The sequence below is a fragment of the Seriola dumerili genome, unplaced genomic scaffold, assembly GCF_002260705.1.
Source record: "Seriola dumerili isolate Sdu_G_001 unplaced genomic scaffold, Sdu_1.0 BDQW01000073.1, whole genome shotgun sequence".
Taxonomy (NCBI): Eukaryota; Metazoa; Chordata; class Actinopteri; order Carangiformes; family Carangidae; genus Seriola; species Seriola dumerili.
The window spans coordinates 3564612-3583793 of NW_019174328.1; the positions used below are offsets into that span (position 1 = coordinate 3564612).

Genomic DNA, 19182 nt, shown 5'->3' on the forward strand with positions numbered 1-19182 from the left:
ACTACAAAACCTGCTTAATTTTGAAGGTAATGTAATGTGGAAACTGACCATCTAATATAATAAATAATAATACAACACACAGCGGCCATTTGTCTGAATTATACCTACTTTTACTTTGACACTTTAAGTACATTGTGCTAATATTATATTTTCAATGGAGTATTTTTAGATTGCAGTACTGCAATTTTTACGATCTGAATACTTCCCCCAGCGCTGATCAACATTGTGCCGTTAAAGTCTGCCAGAAGTCTCCAAGTCTCCTGTTCGCAATAAACGCCACAGATTACTGTGTGTGAAAGACTGTAACACGTCTGTAAAGCTGTGCACCGACACGGAAACCTGCATGTGTGCAACATTACTAGAGGAAATGCTATATAGTGGATGTGCTAGTCATGGACAGGGTACTTTTTTAATGTAATCTGTAATTACATAATTGCGCTGTCACGCCTAGTTACGGTTGCTATGCTATAATACGACAATTGCTGTTTAGTGGAGGGGTTTAGCAGTTGGTCAGTGATGTACATATTTGGCCAATAGTAATTTTTGTGTACAAACACGTGACATAAACATCACATTTTTTATTCATTTAAATTCACTGCCACAATGTGTAATGACAGAGACGTTTTACAGTTGGAAAAAAATTGTCAGCGCTCTCTGGTGGACAAACTATGAATATATAGTATATATGCAATAAGCTAATATCAGCTGATATTTTGGCCCAGCTGATTAATAGGTCTAGCTCTGGTGTGTGTGTGTGTGTGGTGTGTGTAATATATTAAGATGCAGGTTGGGACAAAGGTGGTGGGAAGTTAAAAGTGAGAATTTATTTAGCAATGCAGTGCTCAAATCAATGACTAACAATTGTCTGTTTGTGCATGTTGTCTATGTACATGTTCACAGGTGTGATTCTGTTTGTTTCAGGTAAAGCACCTGAAGTGTGTGACACAGTTTAAACAGCAGGGTATGAGCAACATATGGCTGTGTGTATCTACAGCGTGTGGGGTTTAAGTGAATATTGAGTAATTCATTCAGGTGAATGGAAAACCCTGCAGACGCAAATTTCACACTACATTTCATCCCAGGTCAATTAAGCAGAACGCTCTGCTGCTCTGGTAGGTAAAAAAAAAAACAGCTTATATTGGTTCAAGGCCTCATGACTTTATAAAGCCAGGAGTAGTCCGTCAACCAGAAATGACCTTGGGAGTTGTGTAGGAAGCGGTGTGAGATGATGCCGCTCCGCCAATATCACAGAGGGAAAAAGATGAAGAAGTGTCTGGGTAAAAACTGGCCTGTCATGGGCTCAAATTTCTGACTCTGCTTGGATGATCAGCGTGCTCCTAAATCAGAGCGCTAGTGATAGTTAAGAGGCAGGAATTTGAAGAAGGTAAAAAGAGGGAACACGAGGTCTGTGGCCCCCAACCGTCCCTCTTAGTGTGCTGGCTCAATGTCCACCACCTGTAATTGTGCTTTGATTTATGCATTGTCAAATATCGCCCGTGACAACACCTGCTGCTATTAAAACCCATCAATAAATGTTGGGGTGAAAGGTCATTTAATTTGATTTTTACACCTCACACTTGGCTTTCATTGCAGGGGCCATATTTTTCCTTCTTTTTATGAGATCTTCATTATTTTGTGTGGAAAAGCGATAAACCGTCACTGACAGGGGGGGTGGCCGATTGGTTCTGAGAGGGGACAACCCAAACTAAACATAACACCACAGTGCACTGCAACACTGTTATCTTATTTTCATGTCTGTTAAAATGTGTAGTAGGGAGGAACGTTAAATTTATGTAGAGAGGAATGAAATTAGATGAGGACTGATTTCTGATACAGATGGAAAAACAGATTTCATTAAGGACACAATTTTTTTCAGCTCAGAGGCATTGCTAGAAGAACAGGGAATAGTAGTGATACATAAAACTTGCAGTGCATTTGCGCTATCTATTCTGATAAAGCTAAGTAAGTTACCTGTTCAGAATAAAGGCGAGCTAAACTAAAAGACAAACCGCAATGCAGCATCAGTTTATATAAATTATAAATCCTTTAAGGTCAGATTTCATTTAGCACGGCTTCTGTTTTGCCACTTAAGAGCTTTGACAGGTAAAATATGAAAGAACTTGGGCTGAAGGAGCATTTGTTCTTTATTTTTTATGTTCCTCTCATGTTTAAAATGTCTCTGGGATTTTGAGTAAAGCCGAGGGCTACGCTGCCAGCATGACAAGAAGAGGCAGGCCAGACAGAAAGGTTCATCACTTACTACAGCTAGTACACAAACACACCCTCCTCTCCTGGTCCCCCATCTGCCGACACCACACTGATAAAGTTACAATAAAGAGATACTGAAACAAAATCAATGGGGACGGCCCTGCGGGCGTGTGCTCCTGGAGAGGGAGAAATCGTGCAGATCTACGGATGCACAGCACAAACATGCACAGCACGCATGCGTGTGCGCACACACACACACACACACACACACACACACACACACACACACACACACACACTCCTCCCATCTCTCCACCGGAGCAAGGCCCCGCGGTGCCCCTTGACGCCACGAGCGCCCAGAAAATTTAATCTTCCCAAATACTCATCAGGGCTCTCCATCGTCCCGCCGTGACAGCGCTGGGGATAATTAATTATACAATTTCGATGGGAATATCGACTAAACAAACCTATTAATCATAGCAAAAGTCAATAGGCATGGACACATTCAATCATGTCCCGGCCAATGATTACTCCTCTCAAAATACAATAATTATTTTCAAGAGCTGCCTCGAATTAAATTTCTGTCAAGCTGGTACAAGTCTTACAGTTGATGAAGGATGCAATGGATTTTTTCTCCCCCTTCCCCAGTGGAGGAGTGTGAGGAGGAACATTTATCCTTTTGGAAAGGTAGTTTGTTTTATAAGGATCATAACATGGTGTGTTTAACTAGACCATGACCATCAGATTATCTCTGATGCCCCCATTATGTCATCCATCTTGTCTGGCTAGGTGGGGAGGAGGAGGAAATGAGGGGGTACCTCAGCCTCCTACAGCTACTGTTAAACATTCAGGGTTCCTACATATTTCTGCTGATCAAATTCAATGATGTCTTACAGTACAATGTGCAGGGTCAATATCCGCCAGCATCTTTATCTTACAAACTCCATCTTTGGTTAATCAGCCGAATGATTAAATGTCCTTGCCTGATACTTTGGTGGGGGCTTGTTAATATGCTTTTACAGGGGAAACACATCAACAAAATTATATTTATTCAGGAAATGTGTTGATTATGTCTCTTAAAAAAATGCTCACATCTCCTATTGGTGGGTCAAGCAGACTGAATCAAACAACTGAATTTATATGACCAAACATTACTTAATTACTTACAAACCAAATATAATTAAGTCTGGCTTAATTTTATAGTGCCAGAAACATTTCCCCCCCAAATGTTAAAGAAACTTAAGGGAGAAAAGGGAAAATATTATGTTTTAGATAACCAGAGCAAAGTAACTGACAGGTCCCTGTGACTGAAAACTTACTGACACCAACTATGTTGCTGATGCAGGAAGACTCAACTCTTCTGTCAGTTAGTTTGTCAGTTTAAAAATACTCATCTAATTCATGGGCATGCAAACACAAAGAAATACACATCATTTTTATACATGACTTCATACACACTCTATATAGAAATGTATGTCAAATCACAAACAAACACAGGGATTGAGTTGACAGGACACCATGTGGTATATTAATACACCCTCCCTTGACTTACAGGACCCATCTTAGACCATGTTGGAAAAAATTATGACTGGTTGATATGGATAAAATCAATATAATGATGTAGAATAAATAATAAGAATATTTTTCATATTCATACATATATTGTGACATGGAACATGTGTGCAAAATTACACAACAGCAAAAGCAGCGTCCCACTGTTACAGATCAGGCGAAACTGTGTATACTGAACATTTTGTAAAATGATGATATCTGTAACAGGATAGCATCACTTCATTTTCCAATGAAAGCTCATGAATTCTAATATTGAATTATCCCCAAGATCTTATATTATGTTTTACATTATGCAGCCACGAGTCTCGGCAGACTCTGTTTCCAGTCTGCTGAGACTCGTGTCTTCACAGTCTCTTCTGTTGATGTGCAGGCGTGTGTGCATGTGTGAGTATTTCATTGGGATTTTAACAAGGTCCAACTTTGAACTACTTAATGTAATATATAGCCATATAAAAGTGAAAGTGTGTACCGGGTGTTTTTCTTCTGCAGACACTTAACACTCCCCTTATCTATACTCAGCCTCATTTAAAAGTTATTCCAAAGACATTTGGCCCCTCACTAGCGACAAAGAGAGTGTGTGTTGGGCCGAAGTGATGTGAGGACATCAATTAAAACATCTGCATAACGCTGGTCAGCAGCTGCATATGACTTGTTTCTATATCTATGTGCTTATTTTACTTTTACACTACCCTTTTTGTACCCACTACCCAAATATGAAAAGCAAAGCAAATGGCTGCCGTTTTTACCACACAGTAGAAAGTCTATAGTCAGGGAAAGAAATCAAATTTTTAATTAATAACTATAAGATGAGATATAAAAGAGTAAATGAATATATAAAGGTTAGGAAGCACAGGGGTGACTTACTGAGGTCCCATTGTTTTCCCGGAAAACGTCCTGGTTGACATAATTAAAAAGCTTCTTTTCAAGCTGAAGAACAACCTGAATCAGAGGTGAGAGAAAAATGGACCTCTGATTAATACCAATAGTAATGTGAACTGCACTTTGTAATTAGAGCACTAATGAACAGCAGAGCGCTGCAGTGGCAGACAGCACTGTTAATTCTACATGTCTCACTGAAGCATCACACCACTTTACATCAGATGTTAACACAACCTGTAATACCCCAACTTAAGGTATATGACAGCACAGACAATGTAGAACCAGAAAATAATAAGTATTCATTACAAGTCCAGAAATGCAGTGTTAAAAATGGTGGAAATTTGCAGTGAATCAGTTCAGTAAAACCATGTAAATCTTTCACATCAAGCTCAACTTTGATGAACTTTGACACAAGAATTTTGCGCTATTGACCAAAGGCCCATGTTGCACTGGAGAGCAGGAGGGTCTGAAATAGAAGATACTAATGTAGTTTATCAGCTTGACATTCAGAGCAATAGTTTTCAGACAGATATGAGACACAGTGAGAGGTACAAATCTCACTCTTGAATGGTTTCAAGTGTGTGAACTTACTGTCCCATCAGCAACAGAGCTTACAAACCATTACCAAGATAGCTAGATCAAAGACTCTCCCTACTGAATGAAACAATTAACATTTATGGGGAAGAGGGTGGTGTACCAGTTAGTTCTGTACCCACTACCCAGCTACAGTAGTTCCCCAACTAGCCTTGCAAGTAGTCCCATTTTATGGTGTGACCAAGCCTTAAGGCAAATTTGAAATTTAACAAAAAGGTTTTAAGATGACAATATTATTAAATGAAGTTTATATATTTCTGTTCATTTGAACATAGTTATGACAAGAAAGTATTGTGACAGGCAGCATTAGCGCAGTGCAGCTTACCTTTCGGTCATTATCACTTTCTCGGAATATTAGCTTGTCGACTTCATTGGTGTCGGCGGCTCTGACTGTCTGCATGGTGGCAGTGGAGCAGAGACTCTGGACGTGAGAGAAGAAGAAGAAGAGAATGAGTGATCAGAGAGGAAGAAAAGTTGAGTGTTCATTAGAATAAGAAAAACATAGTATAAACAAAGATACTAACAATGGAAATCATTTATTAATTTATATTTATTTAACTGTGTTACCCGTCACCCAGGTGTTCATAGGTAACTTAAGTATTGCTACCCCCCACACCATCACATCATTTAGTAGTATATAAAGCTTTAGGAGCAAACTATTACCCAACACCGTGCAGTACACTGTGATTCATTTGAATGATTTTTAAAGAACCATCCCACAAACTACCACCTCACTGTCCCTTCTCTTTATCTGGGTCTATGTACTGACCCCATGGACTGTGTGCATGGTTAAATTCCCCTTTGTGGACTCTTTTAACAATTAGTTAAACATTCGACCATCTGTGTTTGAAGACAGTTGAATGAGATAATCCCTCAGCCAGTGGTTCCCATACCACACGGCAGAGACTGGGTGACCTGATTGAAATTCAAAGCACAGATTAGATAATCGGGTCAAGCCAATATAGCGAGCAGAAAAAGGCCCTTTAGACTGAAATGTCACAAATCAGTCCTGCTTCGGCCACGAAGAAACTGCACACCAGATTAGAACAAACACCATGCCCTGAGAGAAAGTGGAACAACTCTCTGTCGTCCCCCCCCCCCCACTGCCTCAACCCCATTCCTTCATGCTCACCCCCCTCCCCAAAAGCAACTTTCTAAAGCCCTAACAAATCGCTCCATCTTTCACTCATTTAGGCCATCCAAATGCAGGGTCAATATGGTCCCCTGGCAGCCAAATGCTAATGCGCTTAAGTGCGCTTAAGCAGCTTTGTGCAATGAATAGGCCAAAGAAGGAGCTAGTGAGAAGGGCAAGAGATACTTTCCCTGTCAAAAAGTCATTGTAGCCACAGCTAGCAAAGACAACTCAAAAGTCATTTTTTACCATCTCTGATTAGCACCAAATACACCATATCTGGTTATGTTTCTGTTCACTACATTTGTTCATTTCAGTAGTAAATAGAAGCAAAAACTACAAAAGTCCAGAAGGTCTAAAAAGGTTGTGAGTTTGACATTTAAAAAAAAATATGTTCTTCAAATGGATCTTAATGTTTTCTGGAGTCTACAAGCATCGGGATCTTGTAATTCTTCCAAGCGAGCTCCCTTCTGTCGTTTACTTTGCAAATCCAAAAGTCAGTCAAGCTGAAATCCCTGACCACATCACTGCTACTACTGAAGCCAGACGCTCACACTGCTCACTGGCACAATGAGCATCAATATTTAAAGCATAGAAATAGCCCTTCCTTTCATGTTCCAATGATTCTGATAATCCAGTGAGCGAACCCTGGATTTAAAAAAAAAAGGTAATCACTAAACATGAGTTTGTCCTCGTTTGGCAGTGGTACACCTACATGAAGAAGCATATGGAAATACATATGCATGTGTCTTCTACTTAGACAAGAGTGGGCTGATGTCAATCTCAGTGAGATAACTGAACCACAGATTTGGGTGAGCATGTGCCTTGTAACCTTATTGGCACTGCAATAAGGTTAGGTTAAAAAAAAAGAAAAGATAATTAGCTAATGCTGCCTTTTCTTGAAGGAAAAATCTCTTTCCAAGAATGAAAACACTAAATTAAAGTGTTTTAGCTTCAAGGAAACTAATGATTCCATCTGCAGATTTGCACATCAAACGCACGGCCAGTCCTTGGGATATCCTGGACGCTTTGCATACTGCTAGATGCTGACATGTGTCTGATTGATCCGTTCATAAGTTCACTGATTGATCAATCAGTGTGTCAGTGCAGTTGGTGGTGGTTCATTGATCACAGCTCTCCTACTGTCGTCCTCTGTGAAAAACATCCTCCTCTTCAAACACACATATAACCCCAGCCCTTGGCTCATCCCAGCATCTCTGTCATAAGCTCTGTCCACCAAACACTTAGATGGGGGAAAATGAGAACCTCATGCTGTCACTTAAGACTATATCAGTGTAGTGATGTCTACTTGCTACTGCCAGCAGAGCCCAGGTGCTTGTGCAGAACAGTTGTCCCCCTTCAAAGTTCCTACCTCCTAAGCACATTACATGTAGACACGCTCTCACTGACCACCCTAAATGATATTACCATAATTCATTTGACTGCAATTGGCTCCTTATTTGATACATGCCAATTAGTCTGAGAAAGGGAGTGGGGTAGGCAGGCAATGGGAAAATATTAACCAGCAGCTGTCAGGAGAGACAGCTATGGTTCAGGAGACAGTAGGGATGTCTTCACTCCTTTGGGGGAGATAAGACTGATCCTGCAAAGTGACTTGGTAATACATCTCTGCATTATGGGTCACAGGTCAACACTGGGTGTTTGCAGAGGGCCAGAGGCCGGGGGGCTGGGATGAGAGGTTGCCGAGGAAGGCGCTGGCTTTGTGCATCAATGGAGGATAATCTCGTGACTGTCGAAGGAGGAAGCGGCTGTTTAAAGGAGCTCTCTATTCCAGCTGCTCTCCTTAGAAGAGAGGTTAAAGCAATCTGTCCCACTTCAAAGAGCAAAGACACACACACATTCAGGCCTTCTGTCTCTGGTCCAGTCAACAGATGGAAGCGATCCACTGTGCCCAACTTAAACACTAAGACACCCACACTCAGCATCATACCATTCCTCACAATGCATATCAAACACAGAGGAGTTTCCCAAGTCAACGGTTAGAAGAGAAACCCTCAGAAAAAAAACACATTCAATTAAAATTGCCCTGCAAAGGTTTAACATAAAATAAATATTCAATTTATTAAAGACAGTAAAGCTTCATTCTTGGCCCAATACAAAGCTGATTAAAAGATAAAGAGGAGCATTATTCTATATTTATAGCCCATGGAATCCCATCTCCTCAGCCCCAAGCCCATTCATTTCTACTGAAGATGTGAATCTTTAAAACCTGGTTGCAAAAAAAAAAAAAAAAAAAAAAAAAAAAACGTTACATTTTCATAAAACAGCGGGGCACTGTAGTTTTTGGCAAATGTTGCCCAAACAGGAATTAATTATATATTTGTTGGGAACTATAGTCAGGTGTGGATTAATAAATGTGCAACAGGACGGCATATGTGGGATTGAGTCAAAATAAACTACAATATGTGTTCATGGTAATGAAGGAACAGTGTGGCTCACTTATGTGTTTTTAATTGTTTTTGGACAATAACGTAGCTCTAGATAGATAGATACTTTATTCATCCCATAGGGGAAATTCATGTAATTCTATGGCACCAGTGGTGAAAAGTAACTAAGTACATTTACTCAAGTACTGTTCTGAGGTACCATTTGAGTATTCTTATTTTATGCTACTTCATACTTCTTCACAATATCTCACCAAAAAACAAAAGCTTAGAGAACAAGTTCAAAAACTGAAACAGATTTGAGAATCCGAACTCTGTCAATCATGTGACGACCCTTCAGGTTTATCTGGTGGTAAATAAAACTGTATTTCAAGTAGTTCAAACTAACTCCTCCAGCAGCTACAACAGTAACATGCTGCTGACACACTGATGCATCAGCATTAATCATTTAATCATGTCATATATATTATATCAGTCAGAGCGACCAAACCTACTTTTTTGCTGCTAATACTTGTGTACTTTTACTTTATGCAGGACTTGGAATATTTTTATATTCCTGTCTTGGTACTTTTACTTCAGTAAAGGATCTGAATACTGCTTCCACCACTGTATGACACAGAGCAATAAGATATATCAATCTTTAGATACAGGCAACTCTTGTTGGTAGAATCCTTTAAATATATATTTGTATACAACAGTATATTATACATTTTATTACAGGGAATGCTTTGTGCTCTTGGACACTGGATCTGAAAACTCAAATCCTTTGAACCATGATCCACATGTGAGATCTAGTTTAACTTACTATCTAAAACCTGTACTTGGCTGACTATATCTGTATTTGCTTTATGCATATGTCTGTACTGGAGTGGATGTGAAAACATGGTACTCTGGTTGGTAGATGTCAGTTGTCTTTGTATTTTTGATATAATCAGAATCACAGAATGGCTAAGTACGAACAAGAAGCAGAGATCTGAGACATGACATTGTACGAGCCAATGCACAATTCATCCTGACTGCTCTGGAGTTTATATATTTATTCCTCCCGCCCTCATCCCACTCCCCCGCAATGATTCACACTATTCACTAAACAGTCATTCCACCTATATAATAATCCATGGAGTGCGTTAGAACACAGTGATTAAACTTCAATCAGGTAGAGAGAGTACAAGACTGTGAGCAAAGGGACACAGAGGATGAGTAGACAATAAGCTAACTATTCATTCTTCATTACCAGAGGCAGGGGACAGGGGCTCCCCTTTGTGTCAGCAGGGCCAGTGGCATTGTCAGAATGCGCCATTATTCTCTCGTTGCCACGCAAAGCGGGTCTGCCAGCTGAGTTAAGGTGTGCCAGCAGAGCTGGCAGGTTCAGCATGAATTGCTTTGCGCTCCGATCACTTTTCCTCCACTCGCCGCCGTTCATCACGCCCATCCCGCATGCATGATTGCGACATCTGCCCGAGCTGGGTAGAAGGGGGCATCCAAAGTAGGCAACAACAAATTCGGCCTCTTGCTATCCTGCCAGCTATTACACAGGGAAGCCAGTAAATCAGCTGTGACCCTCCCCACCCGATCTGACTGGACACAAGCCAGAGTTATCCACTCCTCTCTCCCAGTGGCCGACTAATTTAATGCCTCTAAACACGGTGGATTCATCACTGACACACACAGCAGGCTGGGGAATCAAGATGGTGGAGAGGTGAGAGTGGACACATTATCACCCGCAAAGTTAGCCTCTGTGTGACCCACTGGTCAATGCTTGACCCTAGTAAACCTGGCCTGTGTCACCCCTAACAGCGAGTAACACACACACAAACTCTAACCCCTTCCCATGAACTCGTAGAGCTGCGTGAGAGCTGACAGTGAGGCTTGTTGGCAGTGTGTGCATCGTAGGAGGTCTCCTAACCTGCCACGCCCTCACCAACAACTAGCTGGAAGAGGTAAGAGGGTGTGTGAGGTAGTGATAATGTGCCCTATTTATCTTGTGCATTATAACATCTGGGAAACTTCTCTAAAAACAATGGCACGCATTGAGGGCTGCCATTCTGGCTTTACCTTCAGAAACTGGCCAAAAGCATTTGTCCCCTCGGAATGGATAATGGACAGGCCACAAATCATTCAAGACAACAGGACGAAGGGGTGTGTGCGTGTGAGAGAGAAACTGAATGTATGTGTATGTTTTGTGTTAGTGTGTGTGAGTGTCTGTGTGTGTGTGTGTGTGTGTGTGTGTGTGTGTTCCCCCCTGGTATTTAACTTCTCTGCTGGCCCATTCTGCAGGGCCCCGCAGGACAAATTGCCCTGCATGGTTGTCTTTGAGAGGCAGTGCAGCGCGCAGAGAAAGGGACAGGGCTGAAACACAGGGAACAGGCCTATAAAAATTCATCACTTTGACCCTAGTGACCTCCCACTACTGGGGGGTTACACACACACACACACAAGCACACACACACACACAAGCACACACACACATACACACACACACACACACACACACACACACACACACACACACACACACACACACACACACACACACACACACACACACACACACACACACACAAGCACAGACTTGCCCACCCACCCAAACTCAGAGTGTCAGCTGGGAGCTACTCTTCAGAAATGATCTCCAAACATTTTAGGTAAAGAATCGTACTAAGAGAAACACACAGTGACTTCAACAAGACAAGTTGAGCCACAGAAATGAACTAAGCCTCCTCTCTGTTTCTCTCTCTCTCTCTCCCTCTCTCTCTCCCTCTCTCTCCCTCTCTCTCTCACACACAAACACACATGCACACTTGCACTCACAATGGCCATGGAAAAGCCTTCTACACAGGAAAAGGCCACCAGATGCTTCATTGTGACTGTGTCTGTGTGTAAAGTAAAGGCAGTAAAAGGAGGGTGGGTTCTCCTGAGGCATATTAGTCCCAGTAAGAGGAGGGCATTGTCTCAGCCTTGGCTCTTGACACATTACTGCCACCTGTACAAAGAAAACCTAATGAGAGATTTAATCTGAGAAACCTCCCCTACCACTTTTAGTCAGCACTTTGAAACCAACCGCAGCAGATGTCTGGAAGACTGTTTAACGTACCGGCTTCTCTTAACCTCTCAATAAGGCAATGCATGCTTAAATAGCTCAATAGCCATCTTAATGTGGCATTCATCTGAATGTTGTTAGTTGCAGTTGTTATGTTTTGAAAGGGGAGCTTTGTGATCTGAAGGAGTAGCCAGCAGTGCTACAACCATTCATGCTTTCTTTTTTAACGCTGCAGACTTAAAAAGAACATTTATCCTGCTAATGAGGAAACAAATTCACATCCAGCCGTGAAGCAATAGTTGTCGCACATTTAAACATAGCCAAAAGTAGTGCTGTAGATAGAGTATAAACACTTAAACAGAGCAGCCGAAATCACTGCACTCTCATTTAATTCACCTATTCCATCGCAGCTCTAGCTGGGAATCAATTAAAGGAAACAGACAGTGAGGTAATTTGTCGTTGCTGAGTCAATTACAGAATATCGAAGACCCAATCAGTGACTGGTGATTAGTGACGGTCCAATAGGAATGAGTTGAGTTCATTACACTCGTATTCGATAAAGATCAGGACCAAACAATTAATGAAAGTCTCATTCTATAGCCTTTAAGAGAGCATGGTTAGCATGCACTACATACATGCAACAGAGATTCTTTCACATGTTAGAAGTTGTCAACGTAATTAGACCAAGATTAAAGCCATAAACACTGATTTTTTTTTCCCCCCAGAAATAGAAAAGAGTTTTTTTTAATTCTCTGCAGCAACAGTTGAGCTACCAGAGCTGTTGATGGCTTTCTCAGCCAGGTGACCAGCTATCCTCCCTCCACTGTGCACTGGAGGAGAAGCACAAAACCCTCCTCACACACAAAGAACATTGATTCATTTGGAGCACCACCCTTTAATTTGTTTGCACCATTTCATCTAAATGATGCGCTTGTCCACCAGGGTGAGAGAAAGAGGTGTAATTCAGCCAAGGAAAGAGGAAAGAGGAAGGTACGGGGGGGGAGGGGTCTTGACACCCCACCACAGGGCGCTAGGCAACCATCTAGTGGGTGGGCTTTGTGATACATTTTACCAATTTTTCATGCCCATCCCTCTTGATGTGACCCCACTCAGGGCCTTTTATGCCCCTGACAGCTCTGCGCAGGAAAACATGCTGCCGCTCTGATAGCATGAAATCGGGAACAAAGACCCCCAGGGAGAGGAGAAGGGGGCCACCGAGGCACGCTGTGCTCCGGTCCCGCCTGGCTCTGGACACAAACAGATGTTAGGCCAGCCCCGGCTCTCTCTGCACCCTGAAAGAGGAGGCCCTGTAGGAGAAATGGGCCTGAAATGCATTGTTTTGGGCCTCCTCTAAGACAAAAAGTGGAGCCACTCCTTCTGAAAGAGCCCGGCAATATGGCCGTCACAGATAAATCACACAAGGGGGGCTGAGAGAAAGGCTCATGAATTCTCTGGCCCTTAATGGGCCCTCTTAAATATGATGGGATATTTGTGTGTGAATGGAGCCCAGTGACTTTTAATGTCAGATTGCAGAGTTGTTTAAAAGCCCATGGTGCCAACACTGAGTTTACAGCTGTGTTACAATGAGCCATTCTGCAGGAACATCACTCTGCTGCTGACAGTAGAGATTCACACTGGGAAACCTGTAGGCCAAGTTGTTTAAATAATGTTAGCGCCTCTGGCTTCCTTAACAGCATGATCACTCTTCCTTTTTCATTTTGCAAAGTGATGAAAGGAAAACAAATACCATGAGTTAAAGATGTCGCCTGATTTGAATAAGAAGTGTGAGCGACTTGTTGAGTGGGGAGTGAATTCAGCCATGTGCAGCCATTCTTATACAGACTGCTGTTTTGCATATGCATTAGAACAAACTATAATGAATATAATGATGGAAATGGCTATGGAGACGGTGTGTGTGTGTGTGTGCGCATGTTTGTGCACAAACCCCCCCCCCCCAAGAGACAACATGTGTTATCTTGGCAACCACTCTATCCCTCAGATAGAAAAAAAAACAATTATTGTGCTGTGCTTTACAAAGGCTGAGGACTGCATTAGTCAAAAATAGACTGACATCATACAAGTTGGACACTATGTGCCAGGCACAAAGAGATCCCTATCCTTCACAGTTTATGCCACATTTCATCTGGACTAAATAATAGCATCACTGTTAGCTGCTGCTGCTGCTGTTCCTGCTTGTGATTTCAAAGGCAGGGGTCAATTCCGACTAACAGAGGACAAGACAAACCATCAATAAAGCGAGAGATAAAGAAAGACTGAGCTGGGAGCCAAAGTTGATTATTCATGATTTATAGAGAGATTACACTGTTTAGAAAAAGTGGTGGATTAAATAAAAAGGACACAGATTCAGTATTAAGTCTGCTTGAATTCACAGACTGATGGAATTATTCACTAATTAGATTTGGAATAATTATTATGGATAATCTTGTCATGGTTACTAATAAATGAAACACAAGAATATTATTTTATTTTAATAAGATGTCAACAGTAAACTGCATTAAATTCCTTACACAGAGAGACGGCTCAGGGACATTTAAGGATGCATCGCTGCAACATGTTTTTACTAGTTTGGCGTCCATATGTTTGTAACATACTGACAGCGTTTGGCTGATATACAACATATGATCTGCTTTACCAAGATGTTATGATTCATCTTTCAACTTTTGAGCAGAATTTGTAAAATGTGGCTTCTGAAATGTGATTTTTTTTCTCCCCTGTTTTACTTAATTTTCTATGACAAAAACTGAATATCTTTAAAGATGTCATCCTGGGATTTCTGTAAAGCCGTTTTACAGATGAAAAGATGAATCAGTTAATCCAGAAAATAATCAGCAGATTAACTGACGATGAAAATAATCATTAGCTGTGGTTCTGATCTGATGAAATATGCTGAAGAATGCTAGGAGACATTTTCAGATAAAGAGAAAATGACTAGACAGGAAGTTGAAGACCACAAAGAAAAAAACAGAGAGGATAGACGGTTGGGTGTGAAAGAGGATGAAAAGATGTAAAAGAGAAGCTACATAACTGAAAGATAACTGAGTTGGATGATTTTAAGTAGAGTGAGGCTGTATTTAGGAGAATTTTGAGCTATTAAGTTGCATTTAAGTACTTCTATATTTTTATAAAGTATCTATATAAAGTATTCTGCAGGCTTGGCTTTCAGGAGAACCCCACTGTGCACAGCAAATAAAAACAAATTAGCTTGATACAAGTGTTTCCCAGCGCCACTTCCTCTAGTGTTAAACTTTTACAAACAGCTGTAAAACTATTCTAGGAGAAGGAGGGACAGTGCAGCAGCAGTGCAGTGAGTCTGGAGTAAAAAGAGACATCTCAGCTTTGGTTCCAGCTGGAGGAGACAGCAGTGGTGAAGGATTGAGGGGTAACTCAGGCTACATCCCTGACCGGGGCCAACCCCAGGGGCCTACAAGGCAACGTGCCCTCCCAGGCCCTGTTAGTGCCAGGCTCTGCGCTCATCCTCGGCTTGGTTTGTCACGCCATCCCACCGTTGGCATGGTGTTCCCAGCTGCCAGTCACAGTGCCCCCCCCACACTCCACCCCCTCCCTCCAAGTACACAGTGGCAATAGCATGGCTGGCGCCGGGCTCAAACGGCCTGTTGTTAATGAGCAGGACCAACAGAAGCCATTGCTTGTTCTTCATTTGCCAGCATTTTAATTATATGGACAGCGCACCCATCAAAGCTGCATCGCTCAAGTTACGCCCTCATAGCTGAACTCTTTTTTCCTCTGTGTCTTCAGTGCTGTATTCATTAGCATCGAAAGCAAACAGAGAGACGAAAGAGAGAACAGACGCTGTTGTCTAGAGGGAATAGTCTCCCTCTATATCCAGATGGGTTATCTGTGATATAATGGGCCCTCATTGTGATAGATTGGTCTCTTCTAGTCAGATAATATGCTTTTATTGTATTGTAAAGAAACATCTCCATCACAGGCTTCACCTGCGAAGCCATAAACAGGCGTGGGTCAAATAGTAGGTGTTAATAACTGCTTTAACTTGCATGGTGCAGTAAACGGGAGGAGTTTACTGCATCAGGACAATTAAGACAGTATCAGGTGGGTTGTCTTTCACAGAAAAGTATATTGATTTAGGAGCCTACAACAAACCATGTAGAGGATCTGTAAATACAATTTGCTGTAGCAATAAAATAGTCAAATACAACCCTCCTCTCTGTAAACTGAGTCTTGCTTATAATTTATATTTGAGAATAAATTAAAGAAGAACATTGTTACAGCACTGTTCTGATTTGAAATAAAATGGTAAAATTTTCTATAATAAACTTCCCTCTTTATTCAAAATAAAATCTGATTAACTATATGTGGGTTGGTGAATGTATGTGTGTGTATAAACACACACATTTGTGACTGTGGGTGTAAATGCATGAGTGTTTCTGGGAAGCTGAGGGCAGCCAAGGAGGGTCGCAGTCCCTAGTGTCAGGGGTTCCAGAGAACAGAGGCCCAATCAGTGCTGGCCCACTGGTTAATGGATGGATGGCTCCCAAAATTAATTAGCCTGACTAATGTAGTGTACACTTAATTACACTGGCCGCCTTTTGATTTATAGCTGGCCAGATACACACATGCTAGTCAAAGTCGGACTAAAAAGGGAAAAATTGTTTAGCCTTTACTGGTGCAAATTATTTACCCAGACTAGGTTCAGTGGCCGATGAGGACCAGAGGACGATGGCTATCACATATTTGATGAACTGTTGCTGGTGTCTGCAGGTAACATGAACAGACAACATGTTTTGTTTCTTCAACAGTGAGACCTATATCTATACTTTTTAAATTACAAAAAAAAAAATTAATTAATTAAAGAAAATTATAGAGCTCCTAGATATGAAGTTACTAAAATCTTTCTTTGGTTTTTTAATACTTCTCCAGACTGGGTCAAAGAAATCATACATCTTCCATCATACATGTACAAAAATAGAGAAGTAATCCATCCAGAGCCTAAGGTATAAATTCTGCATATAGATGCAACAATAAACATAAATAAAGAAAAGGAGGCATTCACAACATGATTTTTCCTGAATGTGTCTCTCAAAAATTGCTTGCTTATATTTCTATCTCCACTGTCATGGTCATGCACACAGAGTGACTCCACAGTGTGAAAAATGAATGATCTATCATGTTGGCCTGTCATTACCAAGCATTTTACAGCATTCATTAGGAGTGGGGCTAGTCTGGGGCCCCACCTTTAATTTCATGCTGCTCAAGCGAGAGAAAAGGACACAGGACAAAGGAAGGAAGATTGATGCCTGGTCCAGCCCTCTGCACTTCCCGCAGATGCAGAGAGGGGGCGCTGATCCAAACCACTGTGCAGTCAATGCGAGGCCAGCTAACCTAATGAAATCTGTCCATGTAGCAGCAGATCAGGCCCAATTAAAGCAGCCCCACGCCATGTCACGGGGACAGTAGATCAAGTCAGCAATTAACCTTCCCGCTGGCCTCTATCAATCCTTAAATTGGAGCGGGCCGGCCAGCAGCACACAATCTCTGCAGATATTAAATTTACATTCTATTAAGTTTAATTAGGAGGGATTTTAAATATACTAGGAGTCCAGGCACGGAGCCCTGAGCCTGTCATCTACACCGCTGATTCACAGCCACCGGCCACCACAAGGGACGCACACACACACACTCTCTCACACACAACTGTACATTATACCACCTTCTACCTAAAGCATGGAAACAAGAGAAAACTGTGCTTGCTGATGGTGTGAATGGGTCAACAAGGGTTGTGTGACCTGGCTTCATGACTGAGGTCCCAACGAGGGAGGGCACTGCTCAGCTTTGGCTGAAGATGGTTTCGATAATAAGATTTTTAAGGTTACTACATTTTAACTATTGTACTTTCATTTTTACTTCAAAGATGAAACTGGAAGTTATTAGCGGTTTGTGTAGGACTATCACCTATCTGATCCAGCAGGATTTCCTGCTCTAGCACATTCTCCAGCCTATTCCTGCTTCCTCTAACCCTAACCCTCCCACTCAGATTCTGAGTTGTACATGTAGCGATGTTGTCTACTGTAACTCTATCAGCCCCCATCACACTGGTTAAAGTTCACCTCAAGACATGAACTAGAATCAAGGCTTATTAACCGCCTTTGAAGACAGAAAAAACAGCCTCAGTTTCAGGCAGTGGGAAGTAGAAGTGTATAGAAATGTTAATGAATGAGAAATGAAAATAAGTCATTGTTAATGCTGATTCCTATTGCAGCAGCTACAAACCAGATACTGGAGTGTCAAACTTCAGAGCAGCAGTGACAGTGCAAATGTTTACCAATCAAGGTTTGATTAGATGCAATTTTAATGAATTATTTTGATGTTAATACAAGATTTGTGTAACAGACCACATCACTAGTCATAAAAGAGAGGCCAAGAAAGAGGCAGTGGGCGAGAAAGAGAGATCAATGATAAACTGAAACTTCTTTATCTTAACTGAAGCATAGAGTCTTGGGGGCTGTTTTAATGGAACTCTCAGATTTGTGCTTGAAATTTCATCCCAACTGTTTCCCTCAACAATTGTGAAGGGATCCCAATCCCACTTCAGCCTCTAGCAGTGACCTCTATTCCCTAATTATACATTATGGTCTGAACTGTAAAGATGATTTTAGAGCAATAAAATGTAAATTTGTCACACATTTAATAAGGTGACCAAATAAAGAAAAGCAATTGTAGTTAGACCAGACTGTCCTTAGTGAATTACCATGTCAGTAACCTGTTTCACTCACACAATTGTACAAGATTTAATGTAATCTCAAGTTCAGCAGCAATGTGTAAAGAACCTTGTATGAAACATGGGCTGAGCACATGTTCTGGTCTCTTATGTAATGCATGGGGTTTGAAAATAAAAGGGGTGTAATTTCAATGTTCACACTCAGCACCAATGAGATACCAACGATCTAATTGAGGTCTTTAGATCTTCCTTGAAAACTCAAGAATCAGGTCCCGTGTGCTTGGTGCGAAGTTCTGATTTTAATGTAACAGGTCTCCAGGTCTAGAAAAACAAGCACTGCATCTTTAGTCAGTTAATCACTGCTGGCTTGAATGTGTCTTGAGCACAAGTGCTTGATAAGGGATTGTAAGGAATTGCAGACAGCACATCAGCAAGTGGACTGTGAAATATCGGATTCGCCAGACAAAACCTTTCCTTTGCGGTTTCCTGTTTTATCAGCACCGATGCGAAGCATGATCAGACCCATGGGAGAGGAAAGAGGTGGTTGGTGGGGACTGGACCACCTCCAGGCTGCTCAGCCCTAGCATTAGTCTCCACGTGGCTGTGTCCTTTGTCTGCCAGTCAAAGGGCCGCTGAA

At 41.6% G+C, this 19182-nt stretch overlaps 1 protein-coding gene across 3 annotated transcripts in view; it reads right to left on the reverse strand.

Annotated features, from left to right (window-relative positions):
- inpp5a (inositol polyphosphate-5-phosphatase A) overlaps positions 1–19182 on the reverse strand; it is a 137726-nt gene that overhangs the window by 15378 nt on the left and 103166 nt on the right. For all 3 annotated transcript variants that reach the window (XM_022743827.1, XM_022743829.1, XM_022743828.1), the window contains exons 10-11: positions 5579–5674; positions 4645–4719 (exon numbers count right to left, since the gene is read on the reverse strand). In XM_022743827.1, coding sequence (XP_022599548.1) covers positions 4645–4719; positions 5579–5674 — 171 coding nt within the window. The remainder of the gene's footprint in view (positions 1–4644; positions 4720–5578; positions 5675–19182) is intronic.